General features: G+C 43.1%; 2 protein-coding genes across 4 annotated transcripts in view; one reads left to right on the top strand and one right to left on the bottom strand.

Annotated features, from left to right (window-relative positions):
* WDFY1 (WD repeat and FYVE domain containing 1) overlaps positions 1 to 14,300 on the bottom strand; it is a 60,222-nt gene extending 45,922 nt beyond the window's left edge. Inside the window, exons 1-3 of one of the 2 annotated variants that reach the window (XM_070619952.1) lie at positions 13,836 to 14,300; positions 3,365 to 3,425; positions 2,576 to 2,915 (exon numbers count right to left, since the gene is read on the bottom strand). In XM_070619952.1, the coding sequence (XP_070476053.1) occupies positions 2,576 to 2,712 (137 nt within the window). In that variant the 5' untranslated portion in view covers positions 2,713 to 2,915; positions 3,365 to 3,425; positions 13,836 to 14,300. The remainder of the gene's footprint in view (positions 1 to 2,575; positions 2,916 to 3,364; positions 3,426 to 13,835) is intronic. The other variant, XM_070619953.1, reaches the window with a different exon arrangement.
* On the top strand, positions 14,001 to 23,620 carry MRPL44 (mitochondrial ribosomal protein L44). Of its 2 annotated transcripts, XR_011540177.1 has the most exons (5): positions 14,030 to 14,208; positions 15,884 to 16,352; positions 19,721 to 19,899; positions 20,696 to 21,006; positions 21,741 to 23,620. XR_011540177.1 is itself a non-coding variant. In XM_008519108.2 (4 exons), exons 1-4 carry the CDS (start codon positions 14,030 to 14,032, stop codon positions 20,865 to 20,867), a joined length of 999 nt encoding a protein of 332 aa, XP_008517330.2. In that variant the 5' UTR covers positions 14,001 to 14,029; the 3' UTR covers positions 20,868 to 21,234. The 2 variants fall into 2 exon arrangements, 1 of the variants encoding a protein (XP_008517330.2); XM_008519108.2 differs by lacking the exon at positions 21,741 to 23,620 and having other exon boundaries at positions 14,001 to 14,208; positions 20,696 to 21,234.
* The last annotated feature ends 222 nt before the right edge of the window (positions 23,621 to 23,842 follow it).

The raw sequence follows: 23,842 nt of genomic DNA on the forward strand, positions 1-23,842 counted from the left end.
ATTTGATGAGTAAGGGTGGTCAGTGTTCTGTTTCTTCAACATGCTGGTTCCATCAGGTCGGGCGCCATAAAAATCAATGAATCAGAAGTTACATGAGGCCAGGTATTGTGGCTGTGGGTCCCTGTTGTAACCCGAAGGCCTGGCGCTCCATAAGTACAGTATTTCTAAATACATGAATGAATGAATGATTGACTGATTGATTGAAGAGTATGACACCCACTTCTGACAATATAAAAACAAACCACCACCACCAATAACCCAAAAAACCCCACAGCTATGTACTTTCATCAAATCTCATCAAGTGTGGAATCTGCTAAAAAGATTGTCCTGCCTTCAAGGAAGTCCCATGGGCCTGAAACACAAACTAGAAACCCAAGGTGCCAACTCCCACCTGGTCCAACCACCTGCCAGGGCCCTGCCGTGCCCAAGTGAAAATATGAGCTGATTGCAGGCGCCCCCACAACACTGCAGACCCAGAGCAGCTAAGTAATCATTTTCCATAAAACATTTATCAGCACTGCTCTCAGCCAGTAATCTCAAATATTCAGCAATTTACCCAATACACATGAGTCATAAATAAAATATTTTACAAAATAAAGACAGCAAACTTTCATAAAGTGTCTGCATCTATGTTGATATCATGCAAATATCGTTATTCTGCCCTTTGCCTTTTCTTCACACTCCCATCTTCTCCCATGGCTCATGCCCCCTCGCTCTCCCACTCCCTTCCTGCTTACACACACCCACACCCAGCTACTACCAACCACTCCTCACCTTGTTTAAGGTCAGCTACATGTAAACTGGCAGGGAGAGGCCACTGCCTGCCCACAATAAACTCACTCCATAGCAAAATACAAAGGTCAAGTAGGCACTGGGGGCTTCAGGTTTTCTCTTCCCATTCAGGACAGGCCCCCAGTGTTCCTTACTTCAAAAGATATGATTACAAAAAGCTGGAGTGTGCCTTCAGCTTTAAGAGAACAGCAGTCCGTCCCATGTTCCAGAAAGCCTTTTGATTTCTGGAATATCCCCATTCAAGACCACTCATTGTATCACGGAAACAAAGTTTCACTCAATAAACATCAGTCATTTCCTCCAAATTCCCACAGGAAAGCTACTAACCTTTTAAACTTTTAGGGTTTTGAAAACGCTGAAGTTTTAAAACAAATAATCTCTCTGCAATGCAATCATACAGCCCTGGGAAGACCAGAGAGCTGGAGTGGCCAGGGGAGGGGTGGGGGGCCGCCCACAGGGGCCTCTCCAACTTCACCCATATCTCTGTGACTGACTCTCCATGGGCCTCAGTTTCCCCTTGGGTAAAATAAAAAATCCGATCACACCAGTGTCTCCCAAAGTGTAGTGGGTATTTAATGCAAGACCTTAGTACAAGAAAAAGGCGACTTTCGGCGCAGACAGATTAACATGTTTAGCTATTACTTAAATTTTTTATGGCAAGCAATATTGATTTTTCATTAATGGTAGAAATATAAAATTTTCCTTAAAGTAAAAGCATCTAAGTCTCTGTAAAAATAAGTCTCTTTTAGAAAACAAACTATTTAGTAATTAAGAGTTGAGGTGGTCCTAGCAGCTGTGGAAAAATAACTGTTCTAGGAACCTGGGGATGTGTGAAACAGAGCTGTAAACCCAAAGTAAGGCAGAAGGAAGAGCGGAAGCCCCGGAGGTTCGTTCCAAGAAGGGAATCCCGGGCACCTGGACCGGTAACCGGCCGCCAGTCCTCCTGGCTCCCAGAGAGGGCGGCGTAGAAGCGACCGCGGAGGGCCAAGAAACCCCCCCGAGGTCGGGAAGCCTCCGAGAGCCGGGCAAAACCCCACAAAGGAGAAGCCAAGGCGGGGGGTCCCCAGCAGAAGACGGGCGGTGGGACGGAGGCTGGAAAAAACGAGGGTCCCAGACTAGAGGGGCACGTGGGGATCCCTGGTTGGAGGGGCGCGGAGGGGACGGGAGTCTCGGGTTGGAGGGGCGCAGTGGCACGGGGATCCCTGGTTGGAGGGGCGCGCAGGGGACGGGAGTCTCGGGTTGGAGGGGCGCGGTGGGACGGGGATCCCTGGCTGGAGGGGCGCGGTGGGACGGGGATCCCTGGCTGGAGGGGTGCGGTGGGACGGGGATCCCTGGCTGGAGGGGTGAGGTGGGACGGGGGTCCCTGGCTGGAAGGGCGCGGTGGGACGGGGGTCCCTGGCTGGAGGGGCGCGGTGGGATGGGGGTCCCTGGCTGGAGGGGCGCGGTGGGAAGGGGTTCCTTGGCTGGAGAGGCACGCTGGAACGGAGGTAACAGGCTAGAGGATTACAGTGGGGGTCTCGGACTGGAGAAGCGAGGCAGGGGCGGGGTCCTGGACGGAGAAGCCCAGCAGGGGTCGAGACTGGAGGACCCGCGGGTGGGAACCGGGGGTCCCAGCGGACAGAGGGGCGCGGCGGGGGCGTCGGGCTGCGCGTCCCGGGGCCCGAGGACGCCCCCACGCGGAGAGGGACCCGGCCGCGGACCCCACGCCCCTCCATCCCGTAGCTGGCCGGCGTACGGGCCGCCCCCGCCGCGCCTCGGCCCCGCGCGCGACCGCCCGCCCTACCGGTCCTCGCTGGCCGTGATCACGCCGTCCTCCTTGGGGATGAGCAGCGCGGCCGTGACGGCGTCCTGGTGGCCCTCGATCTTGCTCAGCAGCACCGGGCGGCTGCTCTGCGGCCTGGAGTGGATCTCGGCCGCCATGATCGCGCGGCGGCGGCGGCCTCCCCGGCGGGCGGCCCATCAGCTGACGGCCGGGCGGGCGGGGACGCGCCGGTTTCGCTTCGGCTCCCGGGCCTTGGGCGCCGCGCCGCCGTAAGCTCCCGAGCGCTGCCGCCGCGGGCCGTATTGCCTGGCGAAGCCGCGCGAGTAAAATTACGTGGCCGGAAGAGGGCCACAGGGGGCGCCTGCCGAGAAGGGAGGAAAGTTACAAAGATTGAAAAGTAAAGTCAGTCACCCAGGAATGATTGGGCAGTTGGCGGGGAAGAGAATAGTCCCCCCACACCAGAGCCTCCGCAAAATAATAATACTACATTGTATCCATTTTAAGAAGCCATTGTTTGGAAGACATGCCCATTGCAGAGATGTTGAAGTGTGAAAAAGCAGGGTGCAATTTAGAATCTTTGAAAGACAGTGACACTCATTGATGGTGACTATGTACCAGGCACTATTCTAATTTCTTTACATGGATTATCTCCTTTAATAGTGATAACCTTAAGAGATGGAGAGAGAAGTGCTCTTGTATTATTCTCATTTTAGAGATGAGAAAATTAAACTATGAAGAAGTTAAATTACTTGCTTAAGGTCACATAGATATGAGAAAGAGAAAAGCAGCCCTTGACCCCCAGAAGCTTGCCTGGTCCTGTCAGCCAGGCTTCATTGTTGCCAGGAGCTGGCTGGGTGCTCAGAGCTCCTTCCTGTGGAACACAAACAGCAGACGAGGCTGCTCCATAATCATATCTAAACACAGCCAAACATGAACGCTGTCTGAACCACGAAAATGACTAAGCATCCCCCATTCTGACTAACAGGAGGGACTCCTGTTTCTTTACCAGTTACAGCTTTAGCCCCTAGTCTTCCACCCTCTAGGCAAGATTTATTAAGACGTCCAGTCGTAGAATTACACCCACTTCCTGACAGTATCCAGTCCAGAGGGAAGCCCGTCTTCCTTAAACCTTCTTTAAAATCACCTACTACAAATCTAAATCCTATAATAAGTCCTATCACCAGTGCCCCATAGTTCCCAAGATATGTCTTCTCCTTCCAACAAGCAATCAACCCAACTTGTTCGACTGCAGGTGTGTTCCTGGTGGCTTTTGGCTGGAGGACATCAGCAGCTAGTAAGTTAAAGAGTCATGATGGGGACCCAGGAAGCCGTTGACTCCAGAGACCTCCCCTGTCCAACCCACCCTTTCTCACCGCTATATTATTCTGACTCCTGGACTGCAGAATTGCACTAGAACTGTAGTGTCCACATGGCTATCCAGCACCTGAAATGTAGCTAGTCCAAACTGAGTTGTGGTATGAGTGCAAAATACACACCAGATTTTAAAGACTTTGTACAAAACAAAAAGAATGTAAGATATTTCGTTAATAATTTTTATACTGATTACACGTTGAGATGATAAAAATTAGATATATTGAGTTAAATAAGATATTATTAAAATTCATCTTACCTGTTTCTTCTTATTTTTTAATACGGGCTAACAAATTTTAAACTACATGTGTGGCTCACATAGTATTTCTTTTTTTTTTTTTTGAGGAAGATTAGCCCTGAGAGAACTACTGCCAGTCCTCCTCTTTTTTGCTGAGGAAGCCTGGCCCTGAGCTAACATCTGTGCCAATCTTCCTCTACTTTATATGCGGGACACCTACCACAGCATGGCGTGCCAAGCGGTGCCATGTCCGCACCCGGGATCCAAACCGGTGAACCCCGGGCTGCCGAGAAGCAGAATGTGCGAACTTAACCGCTGCGCCACCGGGCCAGCCCCACACATAGTATTTGTATTGGACAGTGCTGCACTAGTACTTTCTTATGATGAAGTTAATAACATCCGTTCATGGAGGCATTTATTCATCTATTCAACAAACATATATTCTACACCTACTATGTGCCATATGCTGACAAGATGCATAAGACATGTTCTTGCAAGGCTGGGACAGTATAATGACTAGACTGGCTACTGAACAACTTTTTTCAAACAACAAATACTTATTGTGAGCCAGGGACCATAAATGCAGCCATGTTCCAGAGAGACAAAAATCGCTCTACCATTAGAACTCACATTCCAGTGAAGGAACCAGATAATCAACAAAATAAGTCGCTAAATTACATCGTATATTAGAAGATGTTAAGGGTTGTGAAAAAAATAAAGCGAAGAAGGGTGGTAGAGACTCTAGGGGGTGTGCCAATTTTAAATAGGCTGGTGTGGTAGATCCGGAGATACACTACACAGATCCGCCATCTCAGAAGGAAGGAACTCAGCAGACAGTCTCCAGCTTTCAGCTACCTCAGGGTCTGTCTCAGCCGCAAAAAGGCACCGTGGGTTGGCCATGCCCTTTACAGGGCAGCCCATAAAGCTCTAAATGAGACAATAATATAAAGGCCTGGCCATTTCAACCTGATACAGGACACACTGATAGGAGATTCTTGCTCGGGCACTCTCTTCTGGCTTGGATGAGGCTTTGTCAGGCCCGTGTTGCTGTTATCTTCTGCCTAATCCTGTTACATCTCCCTCCCTTCACAGCTATTGATCCCTGATAAGTACCCCGTGCATCAAACTTTGTTTCAGCATCTTCCTCCAGAGAATGCAGCCTGAGGAAAGGCCTCATGGGAAAGGTGACATTGAGCCAAGAAGGAGAGGAGGGAGTAAGCCATGTGGAAATATGGGAGAAATGCTGTCCAGAAAAGGGGAACAGCAAGTGCTAAGGGCCTGAGGTGACAGCATGCCTGGGGTTTTCTAGGAATGGCAAGGCAGCTAGTGTGGCTGGAGCTGAGTGAGTGAGGGATGAAGACAGAGGCATCACCAGAACATGTCGAGCCCTGAGGCCATGGTAAGGACTTTGATTTTTACTTTAAGTGAGATAAGAAGCCATTGGAGGGTTTTGAGCAGAAGACTGGCTTCATCTGCCTTCGGTTTTAAAAGGCAAGGGTGAAAGCAAGGTGTCAGTCAGGAGGCTAATGAAATACGGCAGTTGAGAAATGATGGTGGCTTAGAACAGAGTGCCGGTGGGAGAAGACGTCAGATTCCAGATATTTCTGGAAGGTGGAGCCAATGAGATTTGTTGAATATGGAATATGAAAGAAAGAGAAGGGTCAAAAATGACACCAGGATTTGTGGGCTGAGCAACTGGAAGAATGGAGCTGCCCTTTACGGATCTGGGGAAGACGTGGGAGGAGCAAGTTTGGAAGAGAAGACAGAGAGTTCACTTTTGGACATACGAAGCTTGAGACGCCATTAGATGTCCAAGTGCAGGTGTTAGAAGACAATTAGGTACAGGAGTTTTGTATACACGACTGAATAGTGAAGAGGTCTGGACCAAAGACAACTTTGGGATTTGAAGGCATGTACGTGGAGTATACCGCAGCCCTTGGCGGGGTCAGCACATGCTCACTGGTTGGCAGCAGAGGAAAGGGACCGCGTTATCCTTGACCTTAAAGCAGTAGAATGATCGGAGTTAAGTGAGAGGCTGTTTACAAGGGTTAGCATTCACAAATTTTAATCAGGCTTTTGACCTCATGTCCCAAGTTGCCCCACAGGCAGAGAAAATGAATCATCACCCAGAATGGCTCAATGTGTACAACAAGGTCTAGATAACTCTCACCTCACATGACTGTGGTGGACTCACCAAAAGAGAGTGTAAGTGGCCCAGTTTACTGAAAAAGCAGCTGCTCCTGTGTGATTTCTTCCAAAATGCGTGTAAAATCATACACACATCTTAGCTGCAACATATCTTGATGGCAATTTATGTGAACAAATTAAGTTATAAATTTAGTTCACCTTTATGCCACATTTGTAAAATCAATGCTTAAATATAAAATGATTTTTTTAAGCATATAGATGGTACTTACAGCCACATGAGAGTACATGAAGTCCAGCAGGGGCTGGGGGAAGAGTGTAAATAAAGAAGAGACACAAGGAAACACGAACATGTAGACGTCTACAAGAGGAGGAGGAATCAGAAGGGACACTGAGAAGGAGCCACTATAAGGCAGGAAGAAATGGATACAGTATGTGTTGTCCTGAAGGCAAGAAAGCAGATATTGTTCTGAGAAGAAGGGAGTGGTTAACTGTGTCAAATGCTGCAGATTAGCCAAATGAGATGACTGGAAGTTTCCATGGAATGGCAGGGGCAAAGGCGATAATAGTAGAAGGTCGTTAATAGAGTTTCTCGGAACTGATGGACCATAGGTACACAGACAGAATTGATTTCTGAGCTGCCTTGTTGAGTTGGAAGGTGGACTCTATTAATAAAGTTCTACTATTGACTGCCAGCTCTGTGAGCTTGGGCAAGCCACTTAACCCTACCCATGGAAAGAAAGCGACCTTTAGAGTCAGAAAGCTTTGCCCTTTACCAGCAGAGAAATCTTTGGCAAGCCCATTAGTGTCTTTACCTGTTTGCATCTCTAAGGTGAGAATCATAGTATTACCTTTGATGGGTGGTATAGGAAGCAGAGATTATGCATGGTAGCTGTTATTGTTAATTCACGTTCCTTACCTTGGACCTGATCATCTCTAAACAACTGTCAGGCTATCACTTTCTCTGATTCTAAATACCTATGTCTTATGCTAGAGTTTCTCAAGGGGATATTTTATAGTTTTATTATAATAATGATAATAAATATTATTATTTGTTCTTTTAACAAAGAGTTCCTGCTTTGAACATTTGGATCAACTAAGGTATGTCAGCTTAACGGGTCAGCGTTCTAATTTGGTGTTGACTTTCTACTCTTCACCTTGCTGAAACTTTAAATGTAATTACCATGCCAGTCATTTGCCTGTTTGCCATCAGATCCACTCGCCCTCTACCTTTCTCCTGCTCATTCTATATTACAGGAGGCTGACTTCTGCAAACTACATTTTCCAGATTCCCTTGCCAACTTGCTTCCAGAAAAGTTTGTACAATGGGAGGCAGTGGTGGGAGATTGGAGGGCAGGAGGAAAGGAGAAACCAGGGTTTTTCTCCTCCTTTCTCTCTGCTTAGAGAGGGTGTCTCCTCCGCTGCTCTAGTTCCCACTGGATGTAACTTCCCTCTTCTGTTTCAGTTGTCAGCAGGCAGTCTCTGCTGGGGTTCCAGATCCCACTGGGCTTCCGTCCTGCGGTTGCTAAGGTTGCTAATCTCTAGGTTACCCCATGGTAACCTCTTTGGCTTTTCAGTTCTTCTAACAGCTTTGTAACTAGTTCCTTTTATTAAATTCTTTTCATTGAACCAGCTGGTGTGGGTTCTGTTTGCTCAATTGGACCCTGACTAGTACAACAAATAGCATCATGAGGACTATATGTAGAACTCACTGGAACTATGACATGATATAGTTAAATTATAATGCAATATTAACTAATTGAGTATTTTTAAAAATAGATATCAACAATATGACCAATATAAATGATAGTCTCATAGAGAGTCACTTATTCACATGCAATATCCAGATTCTTTAATTTACAACTTTTAATGGCTCTAATCTGATTGACTCTAATCAAAAGGAGGTACTTTTCTAAAAAACTTTATCAGCATCTTTCAGCAGACGTTGTTATATATACCTAATCAATGTTTAGCTGTTCAAAACATGTTAAATCTGTGGAGTAGACTGAAAATGGGATCTACATGATTTCTTGTTTTTAGATAAGCTTCATCTCCTTAGACTTTGCCAGAAGCTCTGGAGACATCGTTTCATCTCAGAGAGGAAAAAAGACTGGATGATCCTTTCCAGTAGTTGTTCCAGGAGTTCATTTAAGCTGTTCTCTGGGTTTTACCCACGCTGACACTGTAGGCCAGCATAATAATCCGATTGCTAAAAGTTCAAACCACTTCTATAATGTTTTATTTATTGAAAAAAAACAAAAACATTACCAAAGCTCATATAAGTTAAAATAGTACATTAGAATTGTTGATATATATTTAATATTAATATTATTAACCTCCTATAATTCCAGGCCCAGATTGCTTCACTGATGTGTTCTACCAAATATTTAAGGTGGGAATAGCATCTCTCTTTACATAAACTCTAATAGTGAATACGAAAAGAAGAGAAGAAATATTTCTCAACTCTTTTTATGAAATCAGCACCACTTGATATCAAAACTTGACAAGGTCAGGATAATAAAAGTAGAAGCCAATCTTATTCATCAACTTAGAAGCAAAAATCCTAAACAAATATCAGTCAGCAAAATTCAATGCTATAAAGAGGCTGTTACATCAAGAGCCAAGTAGGGCGTATTTCAGGAATTCAGAATGGCTTGCTATTTGAAAATCTATAAATGTAGTTCATTATGTTAACAGAATAATGATACTAAAATGACGTAATTCTCTCAAAGAAAAAACAAAAGCAGGGATTGAAGTTTCAGGACTCTAACCATATAGTCTAATATCTTTATTTTTATCACCCTTTAAAATATTTCCCTTCACAAAATATGTCCTCTCTCTCACTCAGATCCAAGCTTTGCTCAGTTTAGCTGAATCATGAGGAAACATTTATGTAAAGTGGAGATCCCGCCCTTAAAATCTTCTACCCAAGATTTCTCAAACTTGTTTCTCAAAAGTGTCTCTAGCAACAAGAAACAGAATCTGTACCTACAGAGATTAAAGGGTGGGGCCATGTCTACTTTCTAGAGCTAACATATGCTGCCAATCATCCTCTTTTTGCTTGAGGAAGGTTGTCGCTGAGCTAACATCCGTGCCAATCTTCCTCTATTTTATGTGGGATGCCACCACAGTGTGGCTTGACAAGTGGTGCTAGGTCCACACCCGGGATCCGAACCTGGAAACCCCAGGCAGCCAAAGCAGAGAGTGCGAACTTGACCACTACACCACTGGGCTGGCCCCTTCTCCATCCTTTTTGTGTCTAGCAATATCCCCTGCATCTATCTAGACCCACCATTCTGAGGCCTTCTCCTAAGTCTCACGAGTATAGAACATTTTTTATCTTGTCATTTTGATCAAATTGATTTGATGTCACATATATTAGTTATCTATTGCTGTATAACAAATTACCCCCAAAACTTAGTGGCTTAAAGCCACAAACATTTATCATTTCATACAGTTCTTGAGGGTCAGGAATTGGGAAGCAGTTCAGCTGGGTGATTCTGGCTCAGGCTCTCTCACGAGGTTACAGTCAAGATGTTAGCCAGGGCTGCAGTCATCTGAAGGTTTGACTGGGGCTGGAGGACCTGCTTTTAAGATGACTCAGCCACGTGGCTATCAGCAGGAATCCTGAGTTCCTCACTGGCTGTTGGCAGAAGGCCTCAGTTACTCACCACCTAGGGCCTTTTCACTGTTTCTTGAGCATCATCACAACAGGGCATCTAGCTTCCCCATGAGAGAGTGATCCAAGAAACACAAGGCATGCAACCAAAATGGAAGCTACAACGTATTTTATCATCAAACCTGAGAAATGATATAACATCTGCATTCTATTGGTTATACAGAGCAACCCTAGTACAATGTGGGAGGGGACTATATAAAAGCGTGAATACCAGGAGGTGGGGATCATTGCGAGCCATCTTGGTGGCTGCTACCTCACCAAGGAAGTTTTACTTCCATAATTATGAATTAAAGTGTTTATATCAGACTTACACTAACATTGATACATTTTTTTATATGATGATGTTCAAATGTCAGTGCACTAAACTTATTTCTCTTGTATACCTTTTTCTTTTTTTTTTTTTTTGTTTGGTCCTGAGCTAACATCTATTGCCAGTCTTCCTCTTTTTTAAAAAATTTTCTCCCCAGAGCCCCAGTACATAGTTGTATATTCTAGTTGTAAGTCATTCTTGTTCTTCTGTGTGGCATGCCACCACAGCATGGCTTGATGAGCTGTGCACAGGTCCACACCCAGGGTCCAAACTGGCAAACCCTGGGCCACTGAAGTGGAGCACATGAACTTAATCACCTGGCCATGGGGCCAGCCCCTGATACTTTTATTTTTTTGAGCAAGACTAGCCCTGAGCTAACATCCACCACCAATCCTCCTCTTTTTGCTGAGGAAGATTGGCCTTGAGCTAACTTCTGTGTCCATCTTCCTCTATTTTATATGTGGGATACCACCACAGCATGGCTTTGATAAGTGGTGCGTGGGTCTGTGCCTGGATCTGAACCAGCAAACCCTGGGCTGCCAAAGCAGAGTGCACAAACTGAACAGCTATGCCACGGGGCCAGCCCCCTGATACATTTTTTTTCACAGAGCATTCTCTGGAGAGAACTCCATCAAGCCAATTTAATTCCTTGATCAATTTTCTATATAGCACAAGTAGCCTACTTCTAATCATTTGCATTTTCATTTTTTATTGCTTACTTAATGTATTTTCATGTCTTTTTTTCACATTTATTTCATAACTAAAATTTTATTGCTCAGTTTTACCATGTGCTTTTTGCTAATTAGTTTTACTATCATGAGTTTTGTTTTATTTTTGGGCCCATTATATCCACTAAGTCAAATTTTCCAAAGCTAAATTTTGCAGATGTAAGTTTGGTGAAGAAGACTTGATTTTCTATCTGTATTTATCTATAAACCAAACTTTTTTATTTTGAAAAATTCTAACTGTAGTTAAGTTTCATTTAATGGTAATTATTTCCTTCTCCAACTTTTCTCATGAGTTGGATTAAAGACCAATACTTGGTGGTTATTCCTTAGTTATTTTATAAGGCATTTGCAAGTCATTTCAGATAGTTCGGAATTGCTCTACTGTCCAGTCGGGTCCTGTCACAGATCTCACTGACCTTGTTCTCCTCCAGCTTTCTCTGCACAGGTTCTAACTGCCTACATCGTTGCTGAAGGAATATGTGAACAATATCCCTGGCATCAAAACACAAAGGGCTCAAGTGTTCCCCAGGGGTTAAAGTGAACCACTTCACCTCGTCTTCTGCTCGTCCTAAGGGTGACTTCATCCGCTCTTCCACCTGACCCCTGACCCACTGAAAATCAGAAAGTTGTTGACACTTTCGTGACCTTTAATCAAATTAGGGATCCCATCATGTTCAAAGAAAATTGGGTTTTTTTTTTTTTTTGAGGAAGATTAGCCCTGAGCTAACTACTGCCAATACTCCTCTTTTCGCTGAGGAAGACTGGCCCTGAGCTGACATCCGTGCCCATCTTCCTCTACTTTATATGTGGGACGCCTACCACAGCCTGGCTCGCCAAGCGGTGCCATGTGCGCACCCAGGATCCCAACTGGCGAACCCCGGGCCTCCGAAGCAGAACGTGTGCACTTAACCGCTGCACCACTGGGCCAGCCCAAAAATTGGCTTCTTGAGGGAAAAAAATTATTGGCCTCTTCCCCCCTTAAAGTTTTTTGAGTCTGGGTCCTGGAACCAAGTAGTCCCCTTAATATGTGTTAACTGAATAAATGAACAAATGAATTAATCAATTTAAAAAACATGGTTAATTCCTGAGCTCCATGAGTTACACCGGTGGCAGAAATCTACTGAAACTCTATAATTTTGGTCTGTAAGCAACCCCCTTGTTGAATTCCTGAGAAACTCTTGACACACGTCATTTAACATTGTCATGCTCCAATGAGATTACTAGATTATTTCTCCCTCAAAATGGGATATTGCAAAATAATGGTTCCCTGTGCTTTCTTCTAATCCATTTATACAACTGATGGTCCACGAATTTTCAATACTTCACATATAGGATAATACAAAGGCCAACCATGATCCCCTCTCACACCTTCTTAGAGAATTTGCTTCACCCAGAAATCTATCAGCTTGTTTTGTGATATGTGCCAAAACCCCTTTTCCTCTCTCCCTCCCCATAGGGAACCCTTTTATAGGCTGGAATGAACCATTCAGATTCTTCCTCTTAAAGGGTTAAGCTAAGAAACCTAGACTGAGCTGTATGATCTGTGAAAGAAAAACCAGAGCTGGACAGTAGCTAAAAACAGACTTTATTCAGGAACTATTGCAAGAGGGGGAAAGAGACCTCAATAGAACTGAGCTCAGTTCCCAGTACTGCATGGACAAGTGGGAATTTATAGCCAAGCACCACGGTGGAGGTCAGTGGGTGGAATATTACTAAGAGGAAACATCAGCGGTAAGGAGGGTTCTGGCTAAACCACCTTGACAGGATTCTTGCTGAAGGCAGGCCAAGGTGATCAGACATAACCTGCAGGGTGGCAAATTTGATTAGATATCAAGAGTGAACAGATATTGAGAGCGGAAGATTCTTTTTAAACTGACTTAACAGGATTCTTGCTGAAACTGGGTGATGCAGCTCTAACAAGGATGGACATGAAGCCTAAGATTGAAGTCTAGTTGAGAAGAGGGCTGAGAGGAGCCTGACTAAAGTTTGGTGAAGAGGAGCTTTGTAAGGTCCTGGCACTGGAGAATCTTGAGCTAAGTAGTAATGTGCTTTGGTCAGTGTTTCAGGGAGATGAATGGAGGTGAGCTGTGTCCAGGGAAGGGAGGAAAGCATGAGACTCGTTTGGAGGTCGTCTATCATAACCTGGGAGAGAGGTAAGGATAGCCATCGGGTAGCTGCTGTGGAAATAAATAGAAAAAGGACTCGGCAGCTGGACAAAAGAGGATGTTTGTAGAAATAGGAACAATTGAAGACGTAGGAGTTCCATCTGGGTAACTGGGAGGACACTGATGCTGAGTCTAGATGTTCAGCAGACAACTCAAAATTGGGAATTCAGATAAGACTTCTTTTGGGAACTAATATTAGATTTTTAAAAAATTATATTAACAGTTTGGTAGGAAAGCAATACAATGATATTGCTAAAGAGCATAAGAGAAAGAAAAAAAACACGACTTAGAATTCCACTGTTCCTATTTTGATGTTTTTTTCTGCTTTAAAAAAAGTTTGTGCTGTTAGATTGTTTTTAACTAAAAAACTTAATTTTGGGTAAGTCAATATCTCTTAGTCTGGGGCTCCTGAAAGGAAGGCTTTCGGAGATGTGTTGGGTAAGTATTTGCTCATAAATAGTGGCTGGATTCATGGTCGGGAACACTAAGACTGAACGTATATTGACAAGAGGTGGTTTCCTTTAAACTGAATGTGGAACAGGTATTTTGTTCTGCTTTAATAAGAAAGTAAGGAACAAGAGAGCAACTGACAGGTGAGGCAACTTCTTCGAGAGATGTCTGGATCCTGAAGTCCCTGAAACTCACCGGAGAGTAACCCCAGGCAGGCCAGAACTAGCTATTGCGCGTGCGCAGTAGAACAGCCGCAGCCGCCTCGCCGTCCGCGTGCTGGCCCCGCCCCGGCCTCTCTCAGCTCTCCACCCCCAATTCCGGGGGGAAGGTGTTACCGCGATACTGGTCCGATTTGTTTCCTTCCGCCCTCCATTGCTTTCTCCTCGGCCATGGCGTCCGGGTTGGTGAGGTTGCTGCTGCCGGCGCCTCGCCTCCTCCTGAGTCCGGCCGCCCCCGCACTCGCCCCACCGGTTCGGGGAGTGAAGAAGGGATTCCGCGCCGCCTTCCGCTTCCAGAAGGAGTTAGAGCGGTGGCGCCTCCTCCGGTGCCCTCCGCCGCCGGTGCGCCGGTAGGAGCGGCCGCGGGCAGGGGTCGGGCTGGGTCGGGGACGCGGAGCGCCTCCCCGATGGCTTCGGTACGGCGGCGCGAGGGCTGCTCGTCGCTCATGTGCGCTGGGCTCGTGCTCGGGAGTTTTGCGATATAGACCCGCGTGGGCCGGGGACGCAGGCCCCGGGGTAAAGGAAGTGGATTTCTGCCGCCGGGTTGAGCCCCCGACACCTCGGACTCCCGTTTAGAATCCCATCAACGGAGAGTTGCGAGCAAGGAGGCCACCCGGAGGGTAACCTTTAGGGGGCTTGGGTGTTGTAGCCCCCATTTTGCAATACCCGAGCAGTCTTTGGGTCCGGGTGAGAGGGAAGAAAGCGTGTCTTTGACCTGTAGTCGTGGCAGAATGGATGCACCTCAGACTTCTATGGCTCCATTTATGGGTACATTTTTGAATTCCATATTATTGCTATTACAGCGAATAACAGTGATTGCTTTGAAGTTATTTCTCCTTTGGAAATTTAGTATGAAATTTTGGTAACTAATATTTGCCCCCCAAAAAAACGATCCAGTTTATATACCTACCAATGGGAATGTACGTGTTCATGTTCCTATACTCTTGGAACACAGAATATTAACTTCTTTTCCTAATAGGCAAAAAATAGCATTTTTTCTTAATTCACATTTCTTTGATTGTAAGGTGAGTCATCCTAGGCTTTTATATATATATGTGTGTGTGTATGTATGTGTGTATATATATAAAATCTGTAATTTAGATTATATGTGTCTTATGACATACTACCCAGATCTTTATACTTTACTGACCTTTTTTAGTTGAGAGTTTTATTTTGGGTTTGTTGTCTTTCTTTAAAAAAGGCCTTTTAGTCATTCTTGGGGATGATTATGAACTTTTAACCTACTTATAATATTGATACTAGATTATTTAATAGTGAATTTAAATGGATGTTTTCAAAACTTACATCGATAAAATACACGATAAATATAGTACAGGCATACCTCATTTTATTGCGTTTCGTAGATGCTGTCTTTTTTACAGGACCTTCCACCAGCAAAAAGATTACCGCTCACTAAAGGCTCAGATGATTGTTAGCAGTTTTTAGCAATAAACTATTTTGAAATTAAGGCATATACATTATTTTTTTAGACATAATGCTGTGGCACACTTAATAGACTACAGTAGAGTGTAAACATAACTTTCATATGCACTAGGAAACCAAAAATCCGTGTGACTTGCTTTATCGCATTATTCATCTTATTGCAGTGGTCTGGAACTGAACCTGGAACATCTCCGGGGTATGCCTGTACTTATCGTTTATGCCTTGAACCTGTGAAATGATGTTTTATTTCATACTCAGGTATAAAGCATAGTTCCATGGTTAGAGCAGAAATTGGGAACCTAATAGTTAGGATGATGGTTTAGTCTCTGATGTTGAAGAGCAGCTGTAATGTGGCAGTTGGCTCAGAGGGAAACTTAATCCAGCGGTGTATGCAGCGAAGAACCAGAAGTAATCATCTGAGTTTTAACTTATTGAAAATCAAAGCCTGGCATTAAAATGAAACTCAAGTCTGTATTTCCTCTGTATAATTAAAATTGTATCACAATGAAGAATGTTTGCATCATAGTAACATCTTGTTATTCTCCACACCATCTCTTAGTGTCTTCCGTTTTACATTTTCAGTTCAGAGAAGCCCAATTGGGACTACCATGCTGAAATACAAGCATTTGGACACCGGTTACAGGAAACCTTCTCCTTAGATCTTCTCAAAACTGCATTTGTTAATAGCTGCTACATTAAAAGTGAGGAGGCCAAGCGTGAAAAACTTGGAATCGAGAAAGAAGCTGTTCTTCTGAATCTTGAAGATAATCGAGAACTATCTGAACAAGGGTCATCTTTTTCACAAACTTGCCTCACGCAGTTTCTTGAGGAGGCGTTCCCAGACTTGCCCACTGAAGGCCTTCAGAGTCTTGTTGGCTTTCTCACGGGTGAAGAAGTGGTGTGTCATGTGGCTAGAAACTTGGCTGTGGAGCAGTTAACGCTGAGTGCAGAGTTTCCCGTCCCCCCGACCGTGTTACAGCGGACTTTCTTTGCGGTAGTTGGAGCCCTGCTGCAGAGCAGTGGCGCCGCGAGGGCTGCACTCTTCATCAGGGTAGGTAGTTATTAATTACACGTGCTGGGACGCACTTGATGTGCACAGAAGGCAAATTTTTGGTAATTCATTTCTTATGTGACCTTGGAAGAATATGTGTGAATAATTCTACCTGCAAAAATCTGAGAACGACCTAAAGATTTTTTGTCGATGGTGTCTTAATGATTCTAGTTGTCTCTTATTGAGGACATTCTCAGAGATGAATATTAAATTCCTGGTTGTGCATTTGTAAGGACTGCGAGCCGTGTCTTTAGCTTTATGTTCTTTGGTCCACAGATAGTGCCTCCATGGTAGATGCTCGGTGGGTGTTTAGTGAAGAAATGAAGCTGGAGGGCACATTTGAGGGCCCAGTGCAGTTAGGGAGCTTCGTGCTTAAGTACCAGCTGCTGCTCTGCTCTTACAGGTGATAAAATGTTGGATTTCTGAGTCCCCGTGATGTACATCTAACTCCTTGTTAGCCAGTAGCTTAGGTAATTAAAGTACTTTTATAATTGGTATAACTTGTCTTCCCCTGTCCTGTTAGAATTTGTCAACTGGGCGAATTTTTATCCTCTGCATTGGATGAAAACACGAGTTTTTGGTCACTCTTATGTAATGGAAAGTCACACACTCACTTTGTCACAAAAACAGTCTTCATCCAAACATTTGACTGTTGGGTCCTTTAAACCAGCATCCCTTGCTGTGGGAATTTGTTCATTTAGTTTTGATACTGAGGTCGATAGTTTGACAGAGAAGGATACCTGTATTAACGAGCACTCAGGCTTCCTTCATAGGTAAGGCTGTCTTCCTCCTAACCCGGGTAGGGCCTGTATTCGGTGGGCTGTGTGTCTGCCCTTGGGAAGCAGGTATGTCACCTGACCCCTCTGGAGAGGGAGCTCAGGGAATGAGGAGAAGGGAGAGCAGAAGCTTTGACTTGACCTGATGGCTGTATGCAGGTTTAGTGCTTTCTGAGCCTGGTTGATGTTTAAAACAGATTCTGGTGGGCACTCTGTCCCCTGCTGGAACCTGCGAGCCATGTCCCTTGACATGGATCTTGGCTACTCCTTCCATTCTCAGCTTCCAGTTTCCTGGATAGGATTCCTTTAAAAGTGACATCCCTTCTTGGAGTTCCACATCAGCTCTCAAGGGTTTTTATATCCTTGACATCAGTTGCAGACTTGTACCCCACTACTACAGGCAGCTTCTGCCGGCCTGTTTCCTTTAAGCAAGGAATGCGTGTTGGCTTCCCGTTGACTGTACATCCCTTGCCCCAGATTCAGAGGCCACTGGACGCTTTAAAGCCCTCTGGGCCTGAGGTGAAAAGGAAAGCCTTCTCCCTGACCCCCCAGTTAAGTAGCTTTTTCTAAAGCAGAGTCCTCCCTTGATTTCCATTCTCTTTATCCTTGTAACTTCCGTGGAGTCTTAGAAGCAGCGTCTAAACAATTTTTGGTCACCTATTTGAAACTTTCACAAGGTAGTCATGAGACTCTTTTGGAAATAATTGTTTACCATATTTTGGTGCCTCTGTTGACAGTTCCAATTATATATGAGATAGATCATTCAAATATCTAAGTCAGGAGCTTTCATGTCCTATTACTGCATCTCCCATACTGGAACTGACAGGTTTGAACTGTCTTATTTCATTCATTTGTCCACTTGACATTTGTTGTCTACTGGGTGCCAGGCACTGCTCAGCACTGGATCCATAGCTAAATAGGGTGTGATCTTTGCCTTCAGGGTCCTACTCACAGCTAATGGGCGGATGGAGTGGAGTGTGTGAGGTGCTCTTATAGACATTATAAAGGTGCAGAGGGAAGTCAGCAGAGGTGTCAACCAACTCTAATAGGGTTAAGGAATGTTCTACAGAAATGACACTTGCCCCTAAAAAAGACATTCCGGAAAGAAGCCTTGAGGACAAGCTTGTGCTTCGGGGAACTGCAGGTCATTTTGTGTGGCCACATCATATTGTATCTGGGGAAGTGGGAGATGAGTGTGGACCTTTAAGAGCCAGTGTAGGGATGCTCTTTTAAAGTGGAGCTCCTTAGAAAGTGGTTTGGGTCAATAGTATTAGCATCACTGAGAACTTGATAGAAATGCAGATTCAGGCACCACTTCAGACTACAGAATCGGAGTCTCTGGGAGTAGGGCTCAGGAAGCTGCTGTACCCAGCTCTCCAGGTGATGTTCCTGCAGCCGGAAATTTGAGCAGCACTCTTCGTAGCCATGCTAAGGAGTATGCATTTGATTGTCTTGTAAAGCCTAATGTAGTGGCAGCTGGAGGAGTTTCAACTGGGAAATCTCCATGATCAAATGTGTATTTTAGAAACATTTCTTCCTACTGCCTCCCTTTTCTGGGGAGATGAGATTGGAGTATTCAACTCACACCCTACTGAAAGTTCTAATAATAAACTAATAAGAACAGGAACCAATAGTTAAAAATAGAACGAGGCATAAGTAATCACCCCAGAAAATTGAGATTTCTTTCTGTATTCCTACTAATATCTTAGGCATTAGAATTGTTGTTCCTTACTCTATAATTGGTTATTCTGTATGGCAAATAACAATCCAGTGATCCATACATAGGTGAATAACCATCTTTGTCTCATAAGGCATCTCTATCTCTATACATTAAAAAATTCAAAATCCCCACCTGAGAATGGACTTATAAAAGCTTGTTATTAACGAAGCTGAAGTAGACTTCCGCTACTTGGGGAAGTCTTGTAATGAAATTGACCCTGTTTCGTGAACTAAGGGATCTTTGCTTTTTTAATTTCTCCCCTCCTGCTCCCATTTGCCCATCCTGTTATTGTATACTGTATTTTTTAACGTGAGTAATTGCAATATGCTGTTGTAAAAATTAGTGTTTCTTCCCATATTCTCTGTACAACGTAATTTTTTTTACTGGCAAAATGAATTCTTTTCTGCTTTGGATGTTCATAATTTATTTCTCAGTTTTCTCAGTCTTATAAGTTGACACTCTTATCAAGTCATGAACAGTTTTAAAAGGCAGTTAATATGAAATTATTTAAAAGATCTTTTTAAATCATGAATTTAGTCAATGAAGTAGCATTATCTAGAGGTCCTTAGTGTCTTTTTACAAGAGTTTCTGCCAGAAGTTATTACGGTTTATTCACTGTCACCTCATTTTAAAGATATTTTTCTTACTCATAAGAATATATTTCTAAATTATGAGATTGGATTTCACCTTCAACTATGATTTTTTTTTTAATAAAAGTTTTATGAAAAAACTATATGGGAATGAAAAAGAATAATACATTATGTCTTTCATTTCCCATTAAGTTTTTAATTTTGGTTAAAAGTGTACTTTGAATTCTGGTCCTTACTTTCTTTATACTAATTTAAATGTATAAATTGTATTTTCATATGCAGGACTTCTTAATTACTCAAATGACTGGAAAAGAACTCTTTGAGATTTGGAAGATAATAAATCCCATGGGGCTGCTGGTAGAAGAACTGAAGAAAAGGAATATTCCAGCTCCTGAATCTCGGCTAACGAGGCAGTCTGGGAGCACCACAGCTTTGCCTTTGTATTTTGTTGGCTTATATTGGTTAGTAAAATTTTAATCTTAACTTCACAACATTGATTAGAAGCCTTAAAAACTGACTTTTCACAATCCTATACAACCTCTGATTGCATTAAGATTTTTAAAAATCTCATTCCCACGATTATGTATTTACTCTGTCCTTCCCTACTCATCATTCTTAGGGGAAGGTAAGTAGTCTATGGTTTGCTAATAGCAGCTTTTGTTAACCAGCTATTCACTGTAGAATTTCATGAAGTATATGTTAATCTAAATATTTCTGTAGAAAAATAAAAGTTTCGATCTGTAAGTGTTACAGATTTTAACCCTAATGCACACTTGTATTGGTTCAACTGACCGTAGAGCTGGAAAAGAAAGGGTTTAGTTGTCTATCAAAATGTATATTGATTTCAGGTGGATTGAAGTGGTAAATGTACACAGTGAGTATCTCAGATAACTAGATTAAAATTTAGGTAAATATTTTTCTAATCTTTATATGCTGTAGGACTTTATAGGTCTATGAGCAGTGGAAGACATCTCAAAGGAGAAAATGGATAGTGTTGTAAAAAGTTTCAACTTTAATTTTAATTGAAGTGCAAACTACAACCATGAGATATGCTTTTGTTTATCAGATTGGCAAACCTTAAACACATCCTTTATCAGTGGTTCATCTACTGCTGGTAGGAAGGAAAAAATGGTACAGTATTTCTGTTACTTCTGGTGTGAATATTATTGACAAAATAAGATTTAGAAGATAAAAAGGGTTTGTGGACTGTGTTTTGTGATGCACCATGTGATTGCAGACTGCTCTTGTTTTTTCCAGTGATAAAAAGTTGATTGCAGAAGGCCCTGGGGAGACAGTGCTGGTTGCGGAAGAAGAAGCTGCTCGCGTGGCGCTTCGGAAACTCTATGGGTTCGCTGAGAATAGACGGCCCTGGGACTATTCCAAGCCCAAAGAGGGTGTGAGAGCTGGAAAGGCCGCCGCTGCCAGCTAACCAGCCAAAGACGTGGCAGCCTGAAATTTGTGAGCAGGACAATGAGACAAGTGTCAGAGATGTTCAAAGCTGGACATTTTTCAAATTGTAAAGAAATATGTCTAATTCCTCATACTGAGTTCCGAGTTCCTAAAATTAAGTAAGTATCCATCAGATCACTTTTTTTTTCTTTTTAACTATTTTTGTTTTATCAAAAGTCTTTTTTGATGTTTTTCCAATGAACTTTTCCTAAAGTCTCTGATTTTATTATTGTGTATAACTTGTACAGTTAGGTGTATTTTATTCCCTTCTGGCTTTCAGGTACCATAATTTGTATGTTTTATGAACTTTGCTGTAATACCAATAAAAAAGTTACTCTTTCTCTAAATATTTCGTTATAGTTTAATTGGATATATCCAGATTAGTGAATTTTTGCCTTTTTAATATAATTTTATCTAAAATAGTAACGTTATAACTCTTAACCTTTAGAAATGTAAGATGCAGATTGTAACAATTAGGTATTTACATGATCTCTACATTCTGTCTAGGTTTAAAATTCTGTATACTAACTCATTTCATAGTTATTCAGTTTCCGTAAAACAAATAAATGACAGTAAAGGTAAGTTTTATGCTTTTAGAAGAAAACATTAAAAAAGCAGCCTAAATTGTTGATGCTAATGGAAAAACTATGTATTTATCAACTTAATATTCTGTAATCATAAGCATAGATACTATGTACCAAGCACTGCTCTGAGTGTTTTGCTGTAACACATTTAATTCAGTAGAGGACAAATCTTAAGAGAGTGTCCTTCTGGTTCCTTAATCCTTAGAGTTCAATTCAGTAATCCTCCCACTGCAAATTCGCTTTGATTTCTTTCTTTCTTTCTTTTTTAGTGAAGAAGATTGGCCCTGAGCCAACGTCTGTTGCCAGTCTTCCTCTTTTTGCTTGAGGAAGTTTGTGCCTGAGCTAATAACATCTGTGGCAGTCTTCGTCTGTTTTGTATGTGGGATGCTGCCACAGCATGGCTCAATGAGTGGTGTAGGTCTGCATCTGAGATCTGAACCTGCTAAGCCCGGGCCACTGAAGCAGAGCGTGTGAACTTAACCACTGCCACCTGGCTAGCCCCCTGATTTCTTTTTAACTTTTTGGCAACAGTCATAGTTTTTAGTTTCAGTCCACCAGTAGTCAGACTCCCAGGGGTTGACAAGAAAAGTGGGACTTGGGAGTTGAGAATAGAAAAGAGGTAAAATGTTTAAACTGACAGCACTTTTGCCATGAAATCTTTTTATAAAGGAAGATGAAGGACCTTTGAAACTCCTCTCCTGAGATAGGTTAGGAAAGTGGGTCTTAACTTCATAGGTGAGGGATCTTACAGCTGTCACAGCTAACGCAGACACTGGAGGGGAAGGTTTGAGAACTACCCAGTTGACTGAATTGATAGTTAAATGTAAATTATTTCACCTTTCTTCTGAGAGTTAACCTCCAACTCCTAGTAATTGAATACAGGGATGGAGGACCAAACCCAGTGGTAAAATACCACACTTAGTGTATCATCCACAAGTCAACAAGATTTGATAAGCATCTCATTGACCGCATAGGAGAAAAGAGATTATGGAAAGTTTCTGGGAAGCAAAAGATAGTAAGTGGTGTTCACCTACTTACTCATCCAGCAAAGTGTCGGATTCTAGCCAAAGTATTTTATTTTAGCTGAGCGTTTTTTCAAAAGCTCTTTAGAGAATTCAGTTGCAAACTCAGTAATCCTATTTTTCCCCGTAAGTAGTGCTGATATTGTGATCCCAGATTTCTCCTGTTCAGGGCAGTTTACAGGACCTTAACCTACAAGTTTGGAGGGCAGCTGTGCTCACCCTTAGGTTTTCAAGCTTGTAAACCTTGAATGCTTTTAGATTTACATATGGAACAAATCTAGCTCTAGTTCATAAAAACTACTTTGCAAGTAAAGGGATCCAAATCCCTTAAAAAGAATATGATTTCAACACGTTTCTAGGTGAAGTCGTGTTTGAACCGAAATTAAGTTGTACTTTTTAAAATCATCCATTAAAATATGATGGGCTGGAATGCAGGAAACGAATTATTAACATACTTTCGCAGTTCCATATGTTGAGAAGACAGTTGTTATGACCATAGGAATTTGATGGGATATAAAAGCACCAATGCTTGAACTTGGCACCACAGAAAGTAACGTCGTTTACTTTGAAATTCTGACCCCCTTTCCCACCTTGTCCCACTCTAGTTTCCTGAGCCCAAAGTCTAATTGCACCAAAAAAAAAATATCCCCAGCCAAAAATGTAAGATTAATGTCTGAAGACTTAATTACGTAAGCCTTATTCTTTTTAGTTCATACTGTGTTTTTATTTTATGCATATAAAATAGGGAATATTTTCAAAATGTTTTATGTGGTCATGAAAAAGTGAACTATAACTAGCAGCTCCGAGGGGCTGTGTGTTCAGCATGGTCTAAGTGTTGACCACAGGGTGGTGCTCTAATCCCGCTTCACTGTTAAGTGGCAGGCAGAGTGCCATTACGGGGAGCACTGTGCTTTCTCCCTATACAGGAAAGATTATATACGGGGCATATGCTCTCAGTGAAACATGACTTTTCTGGGACCCTTACAGCTCTGATAGTCTTTGAATATGTCTGCAGAATATAGCTTACCCTCTCTCCTGATGCCAAGGAATGGATGTTCGAGCTCTTTTGTATTTACTGGAAAGAGGGAAAATTGCGGGGCTGACATAGATAAAACTTTTAAAAGACATTTCTTTGGCTCCTTCTTGCTATCTTTTCCTCCTGTTTCTCTCTGTGACGGGAGAAAATGCACTGCAGAGGCAAGGGAATCTTAGTGTCCACCTTGACACGTCGTAAAACCAGATGTGGATAGTCTCACAGTGGGGGCTCAGCTCACGACATTCCCCAGCTGAGGGATGCCCAGCTGGCAGCATGCCGCCCATGTCTGCACCCTAAACCTCACTTTGTAAAG

The sequence above is a fragment of the Equus przewalskii genome, chromosome 5 (genome assembly GCF_037783145.1).
Source record: "Equus przewalskii isolate Varuska chromosome 5, EquPr2, whole genome shotgun sequence".
NCBI lineage: Eukaryota > Metazoa > Chordata > Mammalia > Perissodactyla > Equidae > Equus > Equus przewalskii.